The sequence below is a fragment of the Psammomys obesus genome, unplaced genomic scaffold (genome assembly GCF_907164565.1).
Source record: "Psammomys obesus unplaced genomic scaffold, mPsaObe1.curated_primary_1811, whole genome shotgun sequence".
Taxonomy (NCBI): Eukaryota; Metazoa; Chordata; class Mammalia; order Rodentia; family Muridae; genus Psammomys; species Psammomys obesus.
In genome coordinates, this window is record NW_026586173.1 from 14,466,876 (window position 1) to 14,486,767 (window position 19,892).

The 19,892-nt window shown below is 40.6% G+C and overlaps 1 protein-coding gene across 3 annotated transcripts in view; it reads left to right on the plus strand.

The window, feature by feature from the left end:
- LOC129672015 (zinc finger protein 426-like) overlaps positions 1–19,892 on the plus strand; it is a 57,491-nt gene that overhangs the window by 15,922 nt on the left and 21,677 nt on the right. For 2 of the 3 annotated variants that reach the window (XM_055601209.1, XM_055601210.1), the window contains 7 exons: positions 911–1,071; positions 2,221–2,375; positions 3,038–3,126; positions 3,970–4,096; positions 8,446–8,526; positions 9,655–9,734; positions 10,138–15,719. In XM_055601209.1, the coding sequence (XP_055457184.1) occupies positions 2,351–2,375; positions 3,038–3,126; positions 3,970–4,096; positions 8,446–8,526; positions 9,655–9,734; positions 10,138–11,550 (1,815 nt within the window). In that variant the 5' untranslated portion in view covers positions 911–1,071; positions 2,221–2,350 and the 3' untranslated portion in view covers positions 11,551–15,719. Of the gene's footprint in view, positions 1–910; positions 1,072–2,220; positions 2,376–3,037; positions 3,127–3,969; positions 4,097–8,445; positions 8,527–9,654; positions 9,735–10,137; positions 15,720–19,892 lie in introns of those variants that run through there. The other variant, XM_055601213.1, reaches the window with a different exon arrangement.

Genomic DNA, 19,892 nt, shown 5'->3' on the forward strand with positions numbered 1-19,892 from the left:
TGTGTGTGTGTGTGTGTTTGTGTGTGTGTGTATGTATGTATGTGTATGTATAGAGGCCAGAGGAAACTGTTCAGTGTCTTCTGCAGTTACTCTTTACCTTATTATTTTTTAAAGATTTAGTTTTATTGTTATTGTGTTTTTGTCTCCCATGTGTGTATGGGCACCCTCAGAGGCCAAAAGAGGCCAAAAGATTTCTCTGGAGCTGAAGTTAACAAGTGGTTGCTGGATGTGGAGTCCAGGAATTGAACTCGGTGCCTCTGCAAGTGCTCTTAATTGCTCAGGCATCTCTCTAGTCCTCATCCATCTTATGTTTTGGGACAGGATCTCTCGTTTAACCCCAGAGCTCTCTAATTTGATGAGACTGGCCAGTGATCTTCCTATCTTTGCCTCATGTCCAGATTTTTGTGTAGGTACTGATGTTAGAACCCACTTGCTTTCATGGCAAGTGCTTTACTGGCTGAACACTCTCTTCAGTGTTTGTTTTTGGAAAATTTAAATTATTCTGATTTTATATGAATGGTGGTTTGCCTGCATGTGTGTGCGCTGTTATGTCTGGTCCTCACAGAGTGTTGGATCCCCTGGAACTGGAATTACAGATACACCATGTGAGCTGCCATGTGGGTGCTGGGAATTGAACCCAGGTCCTTTGAAAGAGCAGCCGAGTGCCCTTAAGACAGGGAGCCATCCCTCCTGCCCTCAGTTCCTGTCAATTCTTGTGCTAATCTCTGTGTCAAGGATGATACAGCCAGTGTTGGATTTCTTTTTGTGTTGCCATCTTGTCCCAAACCAGTTTGCAGTTTTGTGCTTCCTGTGTATGCTTATGCAGGACTCTTCTCACCTGCTTGACTTTCCCTGTAGCAATTATGAAGTAATATATCGGTTCTTTTGTTATGATTATATTTCCCCATAGGACTTCTAGATCTTTACAGAACAGGATATTTTCTGTGTCCTTCCCTGCTCTGCTCATGCCTACCACAAGAATAGGACTTCCTAATAATTTGCTGAAAGAATTAAAGAATAAGCCAGACCTGAAATAAACTTCCAGTACCTACAGTAAATGAAATAGAAGAGGTAAGATTATTTGTAATAATGTTTTTATTTTAACCGCTATATTGAAAATACCATTTTAGTTCTTAATAAAAAAATTCAGATGCTTACATTCTTTCCAGACATATTTGATTTATGTTTATAATAAATTGAGATTAGTAGTTTTGAAAGATTGACAAGCTAGGCTGTAGATTAGTGGTAGAGTGTGTTTTTAGCTTGAGGCCCTGGGAACAGTTCAGTTACAAACACAGGGCTGGGGATGTAGCCTCATGGTAGAGTGCTTGTCTAGCATACGCAAAGCCCTGAGTTTTATCCCCAGCACCACATAAAACAGACATGGTGGAACACATCTATAAACCTAGTAGTTGTGAAATAGAAGTAGAAGGATCAGAAGTTCAAAGTCATCCTCAGCTACGTGGTGAGTTTGAGGCCAGCTCTTTTATCACAATGTGTGAGATACTATTCTTAAAGAGAAAAGAAAAAGTAAAGTAGCTTCAGTAGACAAGCCATTCCAAACCTGGGGGAGGGGGATTTGCTTTTTTGTTTTGTTTGTTTTTTAAGAAAGGTCTTTTTGCAGGTGAGGCTCTAACTTAAAGTCTTCTTGCCTTGGCCTCTTAAGTGCTAATGTTATAAGTGTGTACCATCGGGCCCTGTGCCAAACACACTTGAGAGTTGTCAGATAATGGTCATGTTGATTTTTAAAAATATTTTAGTTTTTAAAATTAAGTCAAATATGTACATACAATGTTGTTTACATATGGAACTAGTTATGCCTGAAGAGTGGGAGGGTGGGTCCTTGTCTTCTTTAGTTAGGGAGCAGTAGCAATCATAGAAAGTCAAGCTTTCTGGACAAACTCGGCATCATCAAGTCTCAGTTCATTTCCAAACTGGGTAATACTAGATTGATTACTAGTGCTGCCTGAATGTGGGTGTTTCAGCATGGGCAATGTTATCTAATTTGTAGAATGGTTATGATAACATGAGCTTATATAGGTATAGGTCCTAGCACAACTTCTGATAAAACTAGCAAATGTTAATTGGTGTTCGTACAGCTATTGTTAGTGAGTAGATGTTTGCTGGTGGGTTTCACATATATTATCTGCAGAGAGTGAGCACTACTGTGTGATGTTTGCTGACTGATGTTCGATGTTGATTAATGATTGATGTGAACAGGACTCCATATAACCCTGTATAAAGAGGAATGGAGATTGCCTCTGTCCACTTAGATTCATAAGCTGTCCCGAAGTGATCTTGGCATCAGGGAAGGGAGTGTTCAGGCACATTTCACCGTCAGCATCACGGGATGGCAGCCATTGATTTGTCCCATGGTAAGTCCTTGTTGAAGCTCTTTTTCAGATTGTTTTAGGTCTCTCCTACACAGCAAAGTCCAGTGGGCAGGGCTTTAGTAGTCTTGTCTGTTCATTTACAAAATGCTGAAGTGGGCCATGTAATAGTGCTCTGTGATTTAGGGCCCAGTGTGTGTGACTTTCCGAAGAGATGATGTGTAATTGTCGTGAGTTCTGTCACTTGGGGCGATTTAGAGTCATGTGTTTTTTGTTTATTTACTTATTTATTTATTGTGTGCGTGTGTTTGTATGAGTGTGGGTAAATGTGGAAGTCAGAGGACATTTTTGAGCTCAGTTCTCTCCTTCCATTGTGGGGTCAAACTCGGCATCAGTCTGAGCACTTGCATTGACCTGATGCCCAATCTCACCACCCCAGGAGTCAGTGTTTTTCGTACTTTAAGTTCCTTTATCTGTAAAGTGAGACCACTCCCTTCCTCAGTGGGCAGCACAGTTCCCAGCCTGCTTCCTGGCTCCACGGGAGGTGCAAGTGCTGTGGCATTTCTGGATAGGAACATACATTTATATGGTTTGATGAATGTACAGATGATGGGGGATGTCACACTAGCGTGGGATGACTTCATGACATGTGAATGTTGGGATTCCTGGCAGCTCTGAGATTTGATGCCATCTTTCTTTTCTATCAGGCCTTTTTTCTAGACAGCCTGTCTGCATCTACGGAGAAAACACAGAGGTAGAAGGGACAGTCACTGACAACCAGGCAAATTGTTACCAGGTAAAGAGAAAGGATATCATTCTACCAAATACAACCTTTTCAGCTATGATCTAGATACACTCCTGGAGTCTAGAATCTAGACAGCCTTGACTGTAGGGCTTATTAAAGGAAGTGCGTTCTCACTGGGGCATGGAGAGTGCCTTGTTGAATTTCCCTGGGGAGCAGAGCCTTATATTGGTGACATATTACCTTGCAAATTATTCTAGCTTTTCTGTAATCAATAACTAATATGTTTGCTTGGCTGGGGATTGAACCAGGGCCTTTTTCTCCATACCAGGCACATTCTTTACCACTGAGCTATATCCCCAGCTTCACTAATTAATCTTTTTGTTTGTTTTAGATAGGGTCTGCCTATACAGCCTAAACTTGAACTCACTGTATAGCCTCAGCTGATCTCAACCTCCCTCCCAGTGTTGAGGATTACAGACATGGGCCCCCACAAACTAATCTTGAGCCTCACTGATAACTGCATGTTGTTTTCTTTTGTTGAGTGCTCTGACAGATGCTCAGGCAGGTGAGAGCACCCTTTCCTAAGGAGATCTATTTATCACATTATCTACAGTTTGCTTAAGAATTTGCTGCCATGAGACAGTAGGAACAGAAGAGCTTCTAGCCTGGCTGTGCTGGTAGAAATCATGCTTACTATCACATGCTAAAGTCATGTGATAGTAGGTCAGCAGAGAGTGGATTTAGAGAGAAGAGTTCCTGGGCCACTGAACTCGGCAGTTGGATTGAGGCTGACCTGACAAGCCATGTTTGGTATTAGGCCCACCTTTCTAATTTGCATTGAGTACCAAGCAGGACTGTTAGTGGGCTCAGACCAACATGTGTGTAATGGTTTAGGATTCAGTGACCTTCGATGATGTGGCTGTGGAGTTCACCCCAGATGAGTGGACTTTGCTGGACCTGACTCAGAGAAACCTATACAGAGAGGTGATGCTGGAGAACTATGAAAACTTGACCTCATTAGGTAAGGCTGCGGGCATTCCTCATTACCTTTTTTGAAACAGATACATATTACATGCTTCTTAATTTATTAGAGATTGATCGTGTTAATTAAGAATGTAGTGGAACAACAGATCAGTTTTTAAAATGAAACTGCTTTTATACGAGGATGGGGTAAAGGGGCTCACACCTTTAATCCCAGCCCTTGAGAGACAGAAAGCAGAGGCAGGTGGATCTCTGAGTCAAGGCCAGCCTGGTCTACATAGCAAATTCTAGACCAGGCTATCCAGGGCTATATAATGAAGCTTTTCTAATTTGTGTGTGGGTGTGTGTGTGGGGGGGTGTTTATATGCACACATGCAGAAACCAGATGAGGTAATTAGTTGTTTTCATCTGTCACTGTCTTACTCCTTTGAGGCAGGATTTGTCCCTGAACTTAGAGCTTCTGGTGTCATTCAGCCACTAAGACCCAACATTCCTATCCTGCCCCAGGCACATTTGAGACTATGCTCGGCTTATTATGTGGGTTGTTGAAATAAGAACTCAGGTTCCTGTGGTTATGCAGAAAACATTCCTAACCAACAAGCCATCTTCCCAGCTCCAAGAAATAAAATTCCTGCTGCAATACATGCTAATGGCAATTCTTTTCTCTTCCCTTTCTTTTTTCTACTCTCCCTTTCCTTAAATTCTTTTTTATTTTTTGAGATTATAATACAATTATACCATTTCGCCATTCCCTTTTCTCCAAGCCCTCCCAGTATACCCCTCACTCTCTTCAAATTCATAGTCTCTTTTCATTAATTGTTGTAGGGTGTGTGTTTGTGTGTGTGTGTCCCTAAATATATAAATACAACCTGTGCAGTCTGCATAGTTTTACTTGTATGTGTATATTTTCAGGGCTGACTGTTTGGTATTGGATAACGAGTTGCTGTGCTCTTGCCCTGGGTAGGACTGTTTTTGCCTCTCACATTCCTTAGTTGTCTATAGTTCTTTGTGTAGAACTGAGGCCTATGAACTTCTGCCCTCCCACATTGTCATGTCTGTTAGTGTCCTCCTTGTCCAGCTCGTGTTTAAGCACTGTTGCTGAGACTATGTGCATAGCTTCTGACATTACTAAGAGACACAATCTCACAGCAAACTACCTGATCCTCTTGCTTTTATAATCTTTCCACCTTCTCTTCTAAAATGTTCTTTGAACCGTAGGTGCAGGTTGTTTTGTACATGTATGTATCCATTGGGACTGAGCTACACGGCTCTGCACTTTGATTTGTTGTGGTTTTCTGTAATAGCCTCCGTCTGTTGCAGAGAGATGTTTCTTTGGTGAGGGGTGAGGACTACACTTATCTGTGGGTGTAAGGACTAATATTTAGAATTTGGTTGGATTATGCTGGTTTAGTAAAGTGGGGGCTGTGGGTTCTCCCAAGATCTGTGATTTCAGTACCAGGCATGACTTCCCTCTTGTGGATTAGGTCTTAAGGCCAATTAGCTGTTGCTTACTTCCAGGGTATGCAAGTTACTTTTGTACACTTATAGTTATCATGCCATGGTAGTTGTGATTCAGAGGTGTCATAGCTGGGTTGGACTCTTGTTTGCTTCCTTGTTTTGGAAGCCTGTATGGCACCTTCTGGTACCATGAAAGCAGGTCCTCGGGGAAGAAGCATTCAGCACCTATAGGCTGGTGTATGAAGCGCATGGTGACTTCAGCGACAGGAACTTAACCTTCTATCTCTGTTGGGCAACCGAGGGCAGCAGCAATAGTGTGTAATGTTTTTAGAGTCCCTTGGACAGCCTTGTTCAACAGCTCAAAAAGAGGGCTTTTCGTGCCTGATGTTGAGATTTTGTTAGATGGTCTGTGGCTCTTGGAAGGAGCATTTTCAGCCCAGGTGGGAAAATTCCATTTAAACTATGTATCTATGTCTATATATCGACTAATGTGTGTTACAGTTATTTTTAGGTAGATAGTAGTATGATTTCTTACTTACTGTTATTTTACCCTCTTCCTTCTTTCTGTATTTTCTCCTTTCTTCTTCCTAATTAAAGCCCTCCGTCTTCCTTTTTTTTTTTTTTTTTTAATTTCCCAGTTCAGATCACTTACACTCTCCTATTCTCCTCTATTAATTACTACCCCACTCTCCTGACTCTGGCAGTGTTCTTGTATACTTTCCTGGTATCTGCAGTTACTCCAGGTAGAATACCTACATCTGAAGATTTAGAACTAAGAGCCTCAGATAAGAGAACGTGAGGTCCATCTTTATGGGTCTTGTATACCTCATACACTGTGATCTTTTCTAATTCCATCTATTTACCTGTAAAGTTCACCATAAGTTCTATGTACCACCATCATCCATTTGTTAGTTGAGGGGCATTTAGACTGTTCCCTGTCTCCAGCCATTTCTGTGAATAGAGCATCATTGAGCATGGTTGAGTAAATGTCTGTATCCAATAGGATTTCAAGTCCTTTAGGCATATGCCACGAAGTGGTATAGCTGGATCATGTTGTAGATTTATTTTTAACCTTTTGAGAGTTCACTGCACTGATTTCCATAGTGGCTGCACCAATTTGCAGTGCTGCCACCCGTGACTAAGGGCTCCCTTTCCCTCATCTCCTTCAGCATTTGTTATTGGCTATTTTGTTGATGGTTGTCATTCTGAGAGTAGGAGAAAATGAAATCTCAAGGTTTGGATTTGCATGTCTCTCAGTGCTAAGGATGTTGAATATTTAAAGAAAATTTTTGTCATGCAACACATTTTGATTATATTTTTTTTCCATTCCTAGCTTGTCTCAGATCCATGCCCGCTGACAGGCATGGTAGTGCACACCTTTAATCTCAGCAGATCTCTGTGAGTTTGCATCCAGCCTAGACTATAGAGCAAGTCCTAGGATAACCAAGTCTGTACAGAAAAACCCTGACTCAAAAGCCAAAAAAAGAAAAGATATTTCTTAGCAGTTTCTTTTATGATAACTCAGATTTTATTTTTGTTTCTTTTCATTTCTTAAAAAGAAAAAGCCCCAGAGTAAGAAAATCAATCCTTACTTAGAAAGACAGATAGGATGGACATTGGAAGTAGGAGAAAACAAGAAGCAGGATAGGAGCCTACCATAGAGGGCCTCTGACTCTACATAGCAGTGTATCAAAGCAGATGCTGAGACTCATAACCAAACTTCGGGCAGAATGCAGAGAATCATATGAAAGAAGAGAGAGTTAGTAAGACTTGGAGAAAACAGGAGTTCCACAAGGACCAAATATTTCTGGGCACAGGGGCTTGTCAGAGACTGATTCTCCAACCAGGGACCATGCATGGATATAACCTAGAACCCCTGCTCGGACGTAGCCCATGGCAGCTCAGTATTTAAGTGGCGTCCCTAGTAAGGAGAACAGGGACTGTCTCTGGCATGAACTCTATGACTAGCTCATTGACCTCCCCACCCCCCCCTTGGGAGGAGCAGCCTAGCTAGGCCGCAGAGGAGGACATTGCAGCCAGTCCTGGTGAGACCTGAGCTAGGGTCATATGGAAGGGGAGGAGGGACCTCCCCTATAAGTGGACTTAGTGAGGGGCAAGGAGGAGATGAGGGAGAGAGGCTGGGTTGGGAGGGAATGGGATACAGCTAGGATACAAAGTAAATAAACTGTAGTTAGTATAAAAAAAAGAAAAACAGGCTTGATTTACATAGTTTTGGCTGTCCTCAACTCCCTGTGTAGATCAGGCTGGCCTTGAACTAAAACTCACAAAGAGCTGCCTGTCTCTGCCACCCAAGTGCTGGGATTAGATTTGTGTGCCACCATGTCTCTGTTTTTCTTTTTTTTTTTCCTTACTCTTTAATTTTTTTTCTTCCCCCTTTTTCTTCTCTATTCTTTACCTTCACTGTTACCCTCTATTTTTGGAAACAGAATCTTCTGTGTGTAGTCCAGGCTGACTTTAAACTTCACGTCCTCATCCTCCCAAGTTATATGATTTCAAATTTCATATACCACTGTATCCAACATAGTAGACTTGTTTTTGTCAAGAGTATGTGCATGCGTGTGTGTGTTGCTGGAGATGAAACCCAGTCTACATGCTAGGAAAATGCCCTCCCCTTGAGCTGTAGCCCCTTTCAAACGTGTACTTCAGCTTGCATTTGCCTTTTAGAGGAAAGAGCAAAGCAGTCTTTTTAGGACACAATTTCTGAGAGCTAGTAAGACCTGGAACATTGTCTTTTCTTTTCTGGTACAGGAGCCTCATGCATGTTAAGTTACAGTCCTCCCTCCCCCATATTTGCATTTTTACTTACTTTGAAAGAAGTATCTTGCTTTCATTTGAACTGTGATTTCCTTGGCCATAGGAAAGTTTGTCCTCTCTTGTTTGAGCATCTCATATATGTTTCTGAATATGCAGGATGTCAGTTCTTCATTCCCAGTCCGACCCCCTGGTTAAAACAAGAAGAGTTGGAGACAGTGGAAAACACAGTTCCTCAACGTGAGTATGCGTGGAGAAATTTGTTTGACAAGCTCAGTATTGTTTTGCGACTACAATCAAACTTTCTGTACTGTACAGTGTACTGGCCTCAGAAATTGAAGCCATTTTTCTCAGTTAAAGAAATCTTCCATTTCACATACATAATCTATTGGTCCTACCTATTTAGACATGCCTATGCACCATGTGTTTCCCTTCCTAAGTTTAGTATTTCAGTATTAACTGTTTTTCCAGACCTTTCTGACTTTCCTATTGCTGTAACTGTCACAGGATACGTTTGTAAGACAGTACATAAAATGTTGTCTGCATTTTTTCTTTTGTTTGTTTGTTTTTTAATTACAGCTGTTTTGTTTTAGAGGTGCTGGGCATTGAACCCAGGGCCTGGGCCTGTGAGGAACATTCTACCACTGAGCAGTCCTAGTGCTAAATTTTTAACATAACCAAATCCTTAAAACTCTTTGTGCAGTTATTTTCTTTATCATGTAGGAGAGTGTGTGTATACATCACAACACACTTATGGAGGTCAGAGAACAATTTCAGGGTCAGTTTTCTCTTTTTACCATGTCAATACCAAGGCTCAAACTCAGATTGTCAAGTGTGATGACAAGATGGCCCCCACTTTATATTTTGAGACCATATTTGTCATTGAGATCTGGGATTTACTGACCAGGCTATGCTGGTTGAGCAGTCATCCTCAGGGAATCTGCCTGTCTCTGCTGGAATTGTGAGCTTGTGCCACCATGCCTGGCATTTTAATGTGGGCTATAGGGTTCAAACCTGAGTCCTCGTGGTTTACCAATGAGCCATTGCCTCTTCCTCTTTTCTTGTTTTTCTGTTACTACTTTTGAAACAGTCTTATAATTATAGCCCAGGCTGCCCTCAACTTAAAAAAAGATTCTCTGACTTAGCCTCTTATTTGTTAAGATCACAGTTTTGCACCATTATGTCTGTCACACTTTATTTTGGGTTTTGAGCCGTAGTGGTTGATGGCTGAGCCAACTTTCCAGCCCTTGCTTTTATTTTATTTTCTTAATGTGCTTAATTTGAAAAGAAGGATCCTTGCCTGTTAACTCCTTGTACATACCATTTATTCTCTGAACTTTTTACATTTCTCTTTTTATTTAACTTCAGAATTGGAACTACAACCTACAGTTGATGATTCAGAGCTTGAGAATTATTTTAGGATGCATAGTTCCAGTACAGTAGAAATGGTAAGATCAGCAAAGAATTTTCTATTTCATACTCAGGGGGTGGGGGGCTTTGTGGTAAACTATACATACAAAGAGAAATATTTGAGATGAGTAGTATGTACCTGAGAGGAATTGATGCTTCTGGAGAATTATTTGGAATATCATGAATTGGGAGATTCTCCAAGTATATCATAAAGGTTTATTCTCACTGTTTCCACAAATATGTGTTTCCACATATGAAACTAGACATGGAAGTTTTAAGCAATTTTTATTGAACTATACACCTTTTTATGCAAGTCATTAGCCATTCATTAAGATTTTGGCAAAGGGATCTGTCAGTTTAGAAAAAATAGAGGTCAGAGAATAATTGCATGGAAAAGAAACTTTAAAATTCATAATGAACATAAAATGTTTCTGTCTTCAGGTGGGTGATTCATCCATTCACGAGCAGTCAGAAAACCACAATGAAGGGGATGTGTGTGACTCTAAGCCATGCGGAGATGTGTTGGGTGAACAATTACGCCTTAACACAGAGGTGAGCATGCAAAGTCAAGGATACAGTTCTGAGTGTAACTGGTATGGGAAAGACATTCTTTCTTTGCTCAAGGAAAGCTCTACCGGACAGAATGTTTCTGAGCTTAACCAGTGTGGAAAAATCTTCAGTTTGACTCCAAACATCATGTACCCAAGCACTAGCACAAATGAGAAGCCCTTTGAATGCACAGACTGTGAGACAGCCTTTTTTAATCAGTCATACTTCCAGACAGATATGAGGCCTCACAATGGAGGAGAACCCTATGACTGGAATAAATATGGGAATGGTTTTATTCATCCTACAAGCCTTGCTATGCATCTTCCAATTCTCAATGCAAGAAACCCCTACAAATTTGAGGAATGTGGAAAGGACTTTCAGTATTTTGCATGCCTTAATAATCCCATGGGAATGTGCACTGGAGAAAAATTTTGTGACTGCAAGGAATGTTGGAAAGCCTTCACGGTTTCCTCACACCTAACTCAATATGTATCAATTCATACTGAAGAAAAGTCCAAAGTATGTAAGATATGTGGGAAGTCCTTTGCTAATTTTTCTCGACTTTCTGCACATGTAAAAACTCATAATGAAGAAAAGCCCTTTGTTTGCAAGGAGTGTGGAAAGGCCTTTAAAAATATGTCATACCTTAATGATCACGTTAGAATTCACACTGGAATAAAATCATACAAATGTATGGAATGTGGGAAAGCCTTCCTTCGATGGTCAGGCCTTACTGAACACATAAGAGTTCACACTGGGGAAAAGCCTTATGAATGTAAGGAATGTGGAAAAACCTTTTCTAGATCTACTCAGCTTACTGAACATGTAAGAACACACACTGGAATCAAACCTTATGAGTGTAAGGAATGTGGGAAAGCCTTCACTCAGTATTCAGGCCTTGCCACACATGTACGCATTCATAGTGGAGAGAAGCCCTTTGCATGTAAGGAATGTGGGAAGGCCTTTACCAGGACCTCTGGCTTGATTCATCATGTGAGAACTCACACAGGAGAGAAGCCTTTTGAGTGTGTTCATTGTGGGAAAACCTTCATTACTTCTTCCCATCGCACTAAACATCTGAAAATTCACAGTGGTGAGAAGCCCTTTGTGTGTAATATATGTGGGAAAGCCTTTATATATTCCACATCCCTTAACATTCACATGCGAACCCACACTGGAGAGAAGCCCTACATATGTAAGCAGTGTGGGAAAGCATTTGCCGTTTACTCACGTCTAAGGAAGCATAGCAGAGTTCACACTGAGGAGAAGCCCTTTCAATGTGAGGGTATGGGTGTTGCTATTTAGCTCATCTGTTGCCACCTTTAAATATTGACAGTGACACCAAAGATCATCAGATTAGTCTTAACTGCTTTGTGTGGGTCATAATGGCTCACACTGGCCTTAGACACCATCTTAATTTTATGAAATAGGATATTTAGTTGCCCCCTCAAACTTTTCTTTTTTTGGGCAGTGCTGAGGATTGACCTAGAATATCACACATGCTAGGCAAGCACTCAATCACTGAGCTACATCCCTGGAACCTTTTCGTGGATATCTAATTCTGAGCATCTAAAGGTCTTAAGTGAAGGTAGTATATAAGATGGCTTCATTCTGGTGCTTGACTCTCAGTGATCATAATATTTCTAGATGCTATGAAATAATGAAACAGAGTTGATCCTTTTATTAGTTAGTGGCTGCCAGTGTGGCTTGATAATTCGAAAATTCACCACAAGCCAAGATAATATAGGACACAGGTGGATTGTGGAAAGACACTCCTTCAGGGAACTACTCTGACCCCATTGATTCTGATGAGACTATCAGATAGTTCGTATCTGTTCTTAATAGCCAGTCTATTTACAGATGTGATCCCTGTGATTCTTTATAAACTTGAAAAAGTTCATCTGTCCCATCTTTTGGGTCCATCTTGGATTGAAGTGGCAGTGACTTTGTTCACACAGTCCAGTGTGTTCCTCAGTTTGGTTGAGATGATCATCTGAGGGTGATGAGCTGAGGGCCTTGGGGACGCCAGGCAAGTACTCTGCCCCTAAGCTACATCCCTAGCCTGCAAGGTCTATTTAGTACACATTTCTCAGTTATTGTAATAAAGATAGTCTGAGATTTTCAGCGTACAGTTCTCTTTTGCTTAGTGATTCCTCTTTAGCTCAGCGTTCTCTTTTTTATTTTACTGAAAGCACTCAGGAGGAACCAAGATGCTCCTTTTGAACGCTTTAGTTACGGATAAATTTCCAATTTTATCACTCTCAAGTTCTAGTTTCTACACAGAATGCTAGAATAAGGATCTGCGAGATTCAAGACCATTACAGATCACTGATTAGTTTTTCTTGATGCTCTAGTAACATGTTCCTCCTTCCTAAAGGGAGTCCTCACCAGAATAGCCTCTACCTACCACTCAGTTTTAAAGCTCTTAAAACTCTTTAAACATGTTCTTTACTGCAGTGTTGCAGCATCATAAAACACCATAGCCAGTGCTGGCTAAAAGGCTCAGAAGTTAAGGTGCTTGTCACCAGGAACTGAGTTTGATCCTAGGGACCCACATAGTAGAAGGAGAGAATGGACTGCTACGAGTTGGTATGCTTTCACACACACTTTTACACTTAACCACGTGCTTATGTATACACATACATGCCACAAATATAACACAAAAGCAACATAAACCAGGTTGCTTTAAAGTTCCCTTTGAATAAAACTTTGTTTTTTGTTTTTTGTTTTTTGTTTTTTTGAGACAAGAGTTTCTTTGTGTAGCCCTGGCTGTCCTGGACTCCCAGGCTGGCTTTGAACTCACAGAGATCCACCTGCTTCTGCCTCCCAAGTGCTGGGATCAAAGGTGTGTGCCACCATTGCCCGGCAATAAATGAGATTTTTTGTTAGTATAGTATTGGGTTTCATGCCATTTTCATGTCTACATATTATTATACTTTGTTCTCATTAGCTCACTGCTTTTTGGATAAAGTTTAGGCCCAGGGGTTTAGCTTAGTGCTAATAGTTCTAGCCTAGCTTTTGTATAGCTAGTGTTTATCTCCAGCACTGGACAGACAATATGCAGTAGTTTGTTTTCTCATAAAAGAATAACAGCATGGGATTAGTGAGATGGTTCAGAAGGCAAAGCTCTTGCCGTGCAAACATGAGGACCTGAGTTTGGCTTCCCAGAACCCATCTAATTGCCAGGTGGGCATGGAGACCACCTATAATCCCAATGCTTAGGAAGCAAGATGGAAATCCTCAGGCGATTTGGGTAGCTAGGTTACTTGAATCCATGAGCTTCAGGTTCAGCAAGAGACCCTGCTTCAGTAAATAAAATGGAAAGTGACTAGGGAAACCTGACATCATCTTCTGGCTTCCACACGCTATGTGTAAATGTGTAAACACCAGCATACATATGCACATACATGAAAAAAGGATAACAGCATATTTGGCTTCTGGAGCAGAGTCTTTCTGTCATGCAGTCACTTTCACATGACAAAGCTTGAAAATGAGATTTTCTTCCTCTTCTGGTAAAATCACAGCCTTGTGGAATGATGTTTCCACTTACTGTCCTGGAGTATCAAATGAAATTCTAAAGACCCTATCTGCACAGTCATGCTGAGATTTAGATTTAACATGAATTTGAGAGGGTCATAGAATCTTTTGATTTCCCAGATAATTAATCATATTTGTAGATAATGATGGTATTTTTTTCTATTTTAGTTGTTTCTTTTCAGAAATTAGTATGATGTCCAGCACACTAGTGAAAGTAGTAATAACTTTTTTTTTTAATAATTATAAGGGAGTATGTACACTATCATACTGATTTGCTTACTAGGATAGAGGGTTCTTAATATCAGGATTTTGCATAATGATTGTATAGTACTTCTTTATTTGTGAGGCGAAATTGCTCTTGGACTCATTAAATGTATCCTCTGTATCTTCTGAGATGACCGTATTCATTTGCTGGTAACACTCAAGTACCTAGGATTTCATCGGTGCGTTCTACCTAATAAATACTGGAATGATTAAAAGGATTCTAAAGTAAAGGCTGTCATTTATTAATGATAATTATGTTAGTTGTCTGTTGTTAACCTTAAATACTTAGATACATTCACGTTGGATATTAAGGTAATTTTTGTTTTGTGTGATTGCTGGGGATCAGACAAACCCAGACAAGGCAAGCACTCTGCCGCTGAGCTACAATCCTGAGCCCGATGGATCCTTTTTACTACTTAGTGTTGATTGTGATTACTCACAGAGATCATCATAGATACTCTTGAGTAACTGGCAAATAGTTTTTCCTTGTGTGAGAAGAAATGGAGTAGGGATAGGAAGAGTGCCTATTTAGCAATGCACAAGATTCTGGTTTCAATCCTCAATACCACCAAAACAACCAGATTTTAAAATAAATTGCCTGGCTTTTAGCTGTAGATTAGAACAGTGTCATATGCTGTAGTGAAGTGTATTCCTCACCTTTTCTAAATTCTTAACTTGTTCAGTTACCTAGAAGAACCCAGATACTAGATTATTTAGACCTAGAATAATTGACACTGTTTTGGGTACCTGTTTTTAAACTGTTCTGTATCTTTTATGTTTATAGGACACCTAAGATTTACAATATCATTTAAATTTTTTTTTGAGTATATTTTTCTAGGCATGCTTTCATTTTCACATATGAAACATTTTTTTCTTTGTATTTCTAATGTTTCCTGGTTGTATAATTAAGTTTACTTTGGGTCTTTATTGTATTCTGTGATGATTTCTTCATGTATTTATATTGAGTTAATCTTGAAAGTATCCAGTATTCTTTGAGACAGAGAGTATCTGTGGCAAACTAGAGTGTGTTGCTGCACACTGTAATCCTGGTGATTGGGAAGCCAAGGCAGGAGGGTCACAGATTTAAGGATAGCCTGAACCTGGGCTATTTTGTGAAACACTGTCTTAAGAAGACCAAAAATTAAATCAAACAGGAGAAGACAAATGCACCCAAAGGAGGAGTTCAAGTCTGGTAAATGATTGGGGAAGGAATAAATTGTCTTGAAATATTCAAACTCTAAATATAGTTTTTAATCCATTGACTCTGGTAGGTATTCACACGTCTCTATTTATACTAGTTCTCTTTTTGTAATCTTAGTTAAAAATGTTTAAGGGGGGGTGCTAGGATTCAAACTTAGGGCTTTACTCACGCTAACCACTGACCGATAACCCAGCTGTAGATGTGTCTTTTATACATACTTTAGTTGCAGTTTTAAAACTCTGAATACTTGAAAAGTCCTGATTAACAATTCTTTTAGACCATTATGTATAATGCAATTAGTAACAAAATTGGATTTTTAGCAACTTGTTTTTTTCCTCTGTATTTGTTGCATGTACCTTCTCTTTGTAATGATGTTTTCATTGAAATTTTACCCAATGCTTGAAATTTATGTACTCCATTTGCTTTTATTTAGTTGCTATTCTAAAACATTAAATCCAGTTTTAAAATCTAATTTGTTAATATTGTTTCTTTCTGAGTAGACTAGACAGTTTGCCTACAGATTCCCATCATTGGGCTTTTGGGCATCATAATTGCAGGGACCTAGAATCGAGTGCACCATTACAGTGAGATTCAGGAAACTCAAGTAACAGAATTGATGTTAGAGAGGATTTGCTAAGGAGACATTAAATCATGCAAAGTAGAATTTAAGGGGGTGCTATTACCCCAAACCCTCAAAGATAAGTAGTGTGCTACTCAGGCCTGTTAGAGATAAGTACATTCATGATGCTAGGATGTAAATGTTTGTCCACCAGGATTGCACAGCCATTACTCCATCCTCAAAGAACCATGCCTCTAACAGGAAGTTTAAGGGGCAGAGCACAGTCAACAACGGACATTAAGCCCTGGCATGTGTCATAAAGCTGCCAGTTCTTGAATAAAGCACAATTCTGCCGTCTGGACAGCATGATCCTGGGTCTCATCTACTTGAGAAGAACCACACTGGTGTTCTTAAATAATTCTGGCAATGTTTTTGCTGTTTTTAAATCTCCCATCTGCCCAAGTGGCTAAACTTGGAAGTCTCCTGTCTCAGTTTAAACTGTTCAAAGTGTAACCTGGGGTTGGGAGCGAAAAAATTTAAGATGATATGGTGTGTAATGTAAAATGGGTAACTCTAAAGTGTGTTAGCAAAATCTGTTCAATACCCCAGTCGGTGTGTGGGTGTTTGCCCCATTTGGTGGGATGCTTTAGTAAAAGAGCTTTTCCTTCAGCTCTGTGTACAGTGATTTCTCCATGAGAAACCATTAGTATATTGTTTCTAAAGCAACACAAGTCTCTGAACAAATCCTGCGATCACAGCCAGACATTCTTCTAAGTTCATCAGAAGGTGGTTAAAGCTCCTTTTCTCATTTACAAGAGCTGGTCTTGACTCACTTTGCCCAACAGATGTCAAAATTCAGTCCTGAAAGTTCCTTAAGAGGCTTCTAATAAACATTACAGTTTTCAGCCACTCAACTGTAGGGTTGGTAAACTGGCCCTTCATGTATCGGGAGCATCGGTATCAGGTTTTGAATGACTGGACATTTTTTCCTGTGACTTGAGATGACAAATGCCAAGACTCGAGCTCACGTTTTGCTTAGGGATCCAAGGGCATTCAATAAAATTGGGGGCTAGGTAAAATAATTGCTGGGAAAGATGTCGGTATTGGGTTAGGAGAAGTCTGAGACACTGCAGGATTCCCAGTCAGAAACCTCTAATATCTCAAACTCTTCGCATTGGCCCCTTGAGCCTGGTGGAATAGACTGTGGTAAGGTCAGTCTGCTGAAGCACTTTGAGAGGTCCAGATAATTACGGCCGCGAGACTAGAAAACAAGGGTTCTAAGAACGCGGCGGAGGCAGACAGAACAGTTTCTGATGAGCTTCCTGTGGTTTGAGTACCCACAGGAAACCTTGTGGGTAAAGGGCTTGCGGGACCTGGGCGCCACCGGTTACTTCCGCCCCCGCCCGTTGTCCGGCTCATAGCCTAGGTTCTAATTCTGTCCTGTCCTCGAGGCCAACGTTGGCCTCCAGCCTCCGCCCCCACACTGCGGAGAAACCAGAATTCTGACAGTGCAACACTAGGCCCCCAGCCCTGCCTCTGCAGCAAACGGAGCACGAGCGGAAGTGACATCAGAGCCTGCGCCCGTCTCTTCCGGTTCTTATCTGCACTAAAGAGTTTCCGGGAGAACTGGCTTTTGTGAGTTTTGCGGTTCAAGGACCTACAGGTTGAGGGGGAGGCCAAAGGACGAGGGTGCTGAGCTCTGCTGCGTGCGCCCCGGCGCCTCTGGGCGCCACCTTCTCTGAGGCGTCTCAGCGCGCCAGTCTCCAGAGTGGGAAAATGCCCGGAGGGCGCGTCCTGGCGATGGCTGCATCCACCGTGCTCCCGCTCTTCAAAAGCCTCCAAAGCAGCCTTTATGGAAAAAGCTGTTTCATTTTTCTCCTCAGAAGGAAACGAATTTTTGCTGGAGTAGTTGGAGTGGCCGCCGTCATAAACCTTGCGATGCCAGCGCCTCTGGTGAGCACTTAATGAAAGGTGGCTTTTGGAAAAGGCTGTATTCCTAAAAAAAAAAAAAAAAAGAAAAAAGAAAGAAAGAAAGAAACTACAGACAAATGTCTCTTGTGAGAACTTGACTCATATTGTTGGATTGTATTTTATTGTATTTTATTTTGACTGTTAGCTTCACATACAAGGGCATACTTCTTACTTGGTTACTTAGAATGTACGTCCTCCTTGCAAGAGTATCAACTCACTCCAGAAAACCCAGTTCGGCGTGTCTGTGCAGGCCTTTAATCTCAGCACTCAGGAGGCAAGAGGATGTGAGTTCAAGGCTAGCCTGGTGTACATACTGAGTTCCAGCCAAATCAGTGCTACATGGTAAAACACTATTAAAATACAAACAAGCAAAAACCCAACAAGCAACAATAGTGAGCTCTGCTCCACATCCAAAGTGTCTGGGCCTGTGTTTGTTTCTTCATCCCTTTTATCCACCCTATGCTCGTGATCAAATCCAGGGCCTTGTGGGTGCAATAACATTTTCTCTTAGTTCTTAGGCCTGTTAATCGCTGAACTATTTAAAAATGTGAACCTCACAGAAGAAATGTGGAAAGCTTTATTTTTAAAAATCATAGAGTTAACTATTAAGAAAATTGATAAATTAGCGTTCTCTTCTACACAATCCACTCATTTTTCTTAAAAAAAAAAAAAAACAAAAATCTTAACTGTATTTGATGGCCCAGCTTCTGTTGTGACACATTCACTTCTTCGCAGCAGTCTGTGTGTTTGCTCTTTCCCCTGATAGATAAATATATTCTATGGTAATTTATTGCTAAGATGTAAACTGGAAAAAAAAAAAAGGTGTCATGGTGGCATGTACCAGTAATCTCAGGAGTTAGAGCAGGAGGAACATGATTTCTATGCTAGGATAGTTAACATAGTTCCCAGCCAGGCTAGTCTGCGTGGTTGTACATTTGTCTCCAAATAAATAACCGTAAATACAGCACGTAACTCTTATTAAATACTTGCTAATGCATCACCTAGATTAGAACATTGTCTTACTGAAAACAAAATACTATTAGATTTCCATCAAGAAGATTAAAGAATAGAGTTGGGTATGTAGTTTTGTAGAGTGTTGGCCTATTATGCACAAATCCCTAGGTTCAATCCCTAGTACCACATTAACTGAGTACAGCAGCCCACACACTGTAATCCCAGCACTCAGCTGACATTGACATTGACAGGGGCAATGTCTTGTGCCCCAGCTCTTATCCTACCTTTTTTTTTTTAATTTTTTTTTTTTTTACATCTCCTAGTTATTTGCAATGAGTACATGTCCCTGCTTTTTTTTTTAATTTTAAAAATAAATTGTTTATTAGTATATGTGCATGTTCATGCTTGAATGAAGAGGGCTTGGTTGTGGTCAGAGGACAACTTTGTAGAGGTGGTTCATTTCTTCTTTATAACCCAACTCAGATAGTCAGGCTTATACTGCAAGTGCCTTCAGTCAATTTACCAGCCTCCCCCTGTCCCCCTTTCCTGTATTTATGAAAGTGTATTGTCAGAATAAGCTTTTAAGGTTGTGTGTGCTAGGTTAGAGAACAAATGTACATTTTATTTTTTACATACATTAATTTTTTTCTCCTTTCCCCGGGTCTCTTACCCATGTAGCAATTTCCGAATCAATCTCCTATAACTTTACTTAAAACTTAGCCTGGAGAAAATAAGAAACAGATTTTTAGTTGTAACTACAAGCATTTGTTTTGAAAAAGGGAACTCACCTGGCCATTTCCTGGGTGGTGCGAACACTCAGCTGTACTCTCAGAAGCGTTATTTGCATGGCTGATACACCTGTAATCCCAGTGCCTGGGCAACTGAGGCGAGAAAGTCAGTGATATATACCTGTAACCCTAGGATTTGGGAACTGAGACAGAAAAGTCATTGAGTGATACACACTTACAATCCTAGGATTTAGGAAACTGAGGCAGGAAACCACAAGTTGGAGGCCACCAGCATTACATTGTGAGACTGTTACGTTTGAATTTATATTTTTGTGGGATGATACTTTATGAGTGTTACCTAATTTTTGCTTTGTAATCTTGGTCTGGTGAATAGTTTCTTTGTGCCTCCCCCCCTTCCCTTTTTACCCAAGCA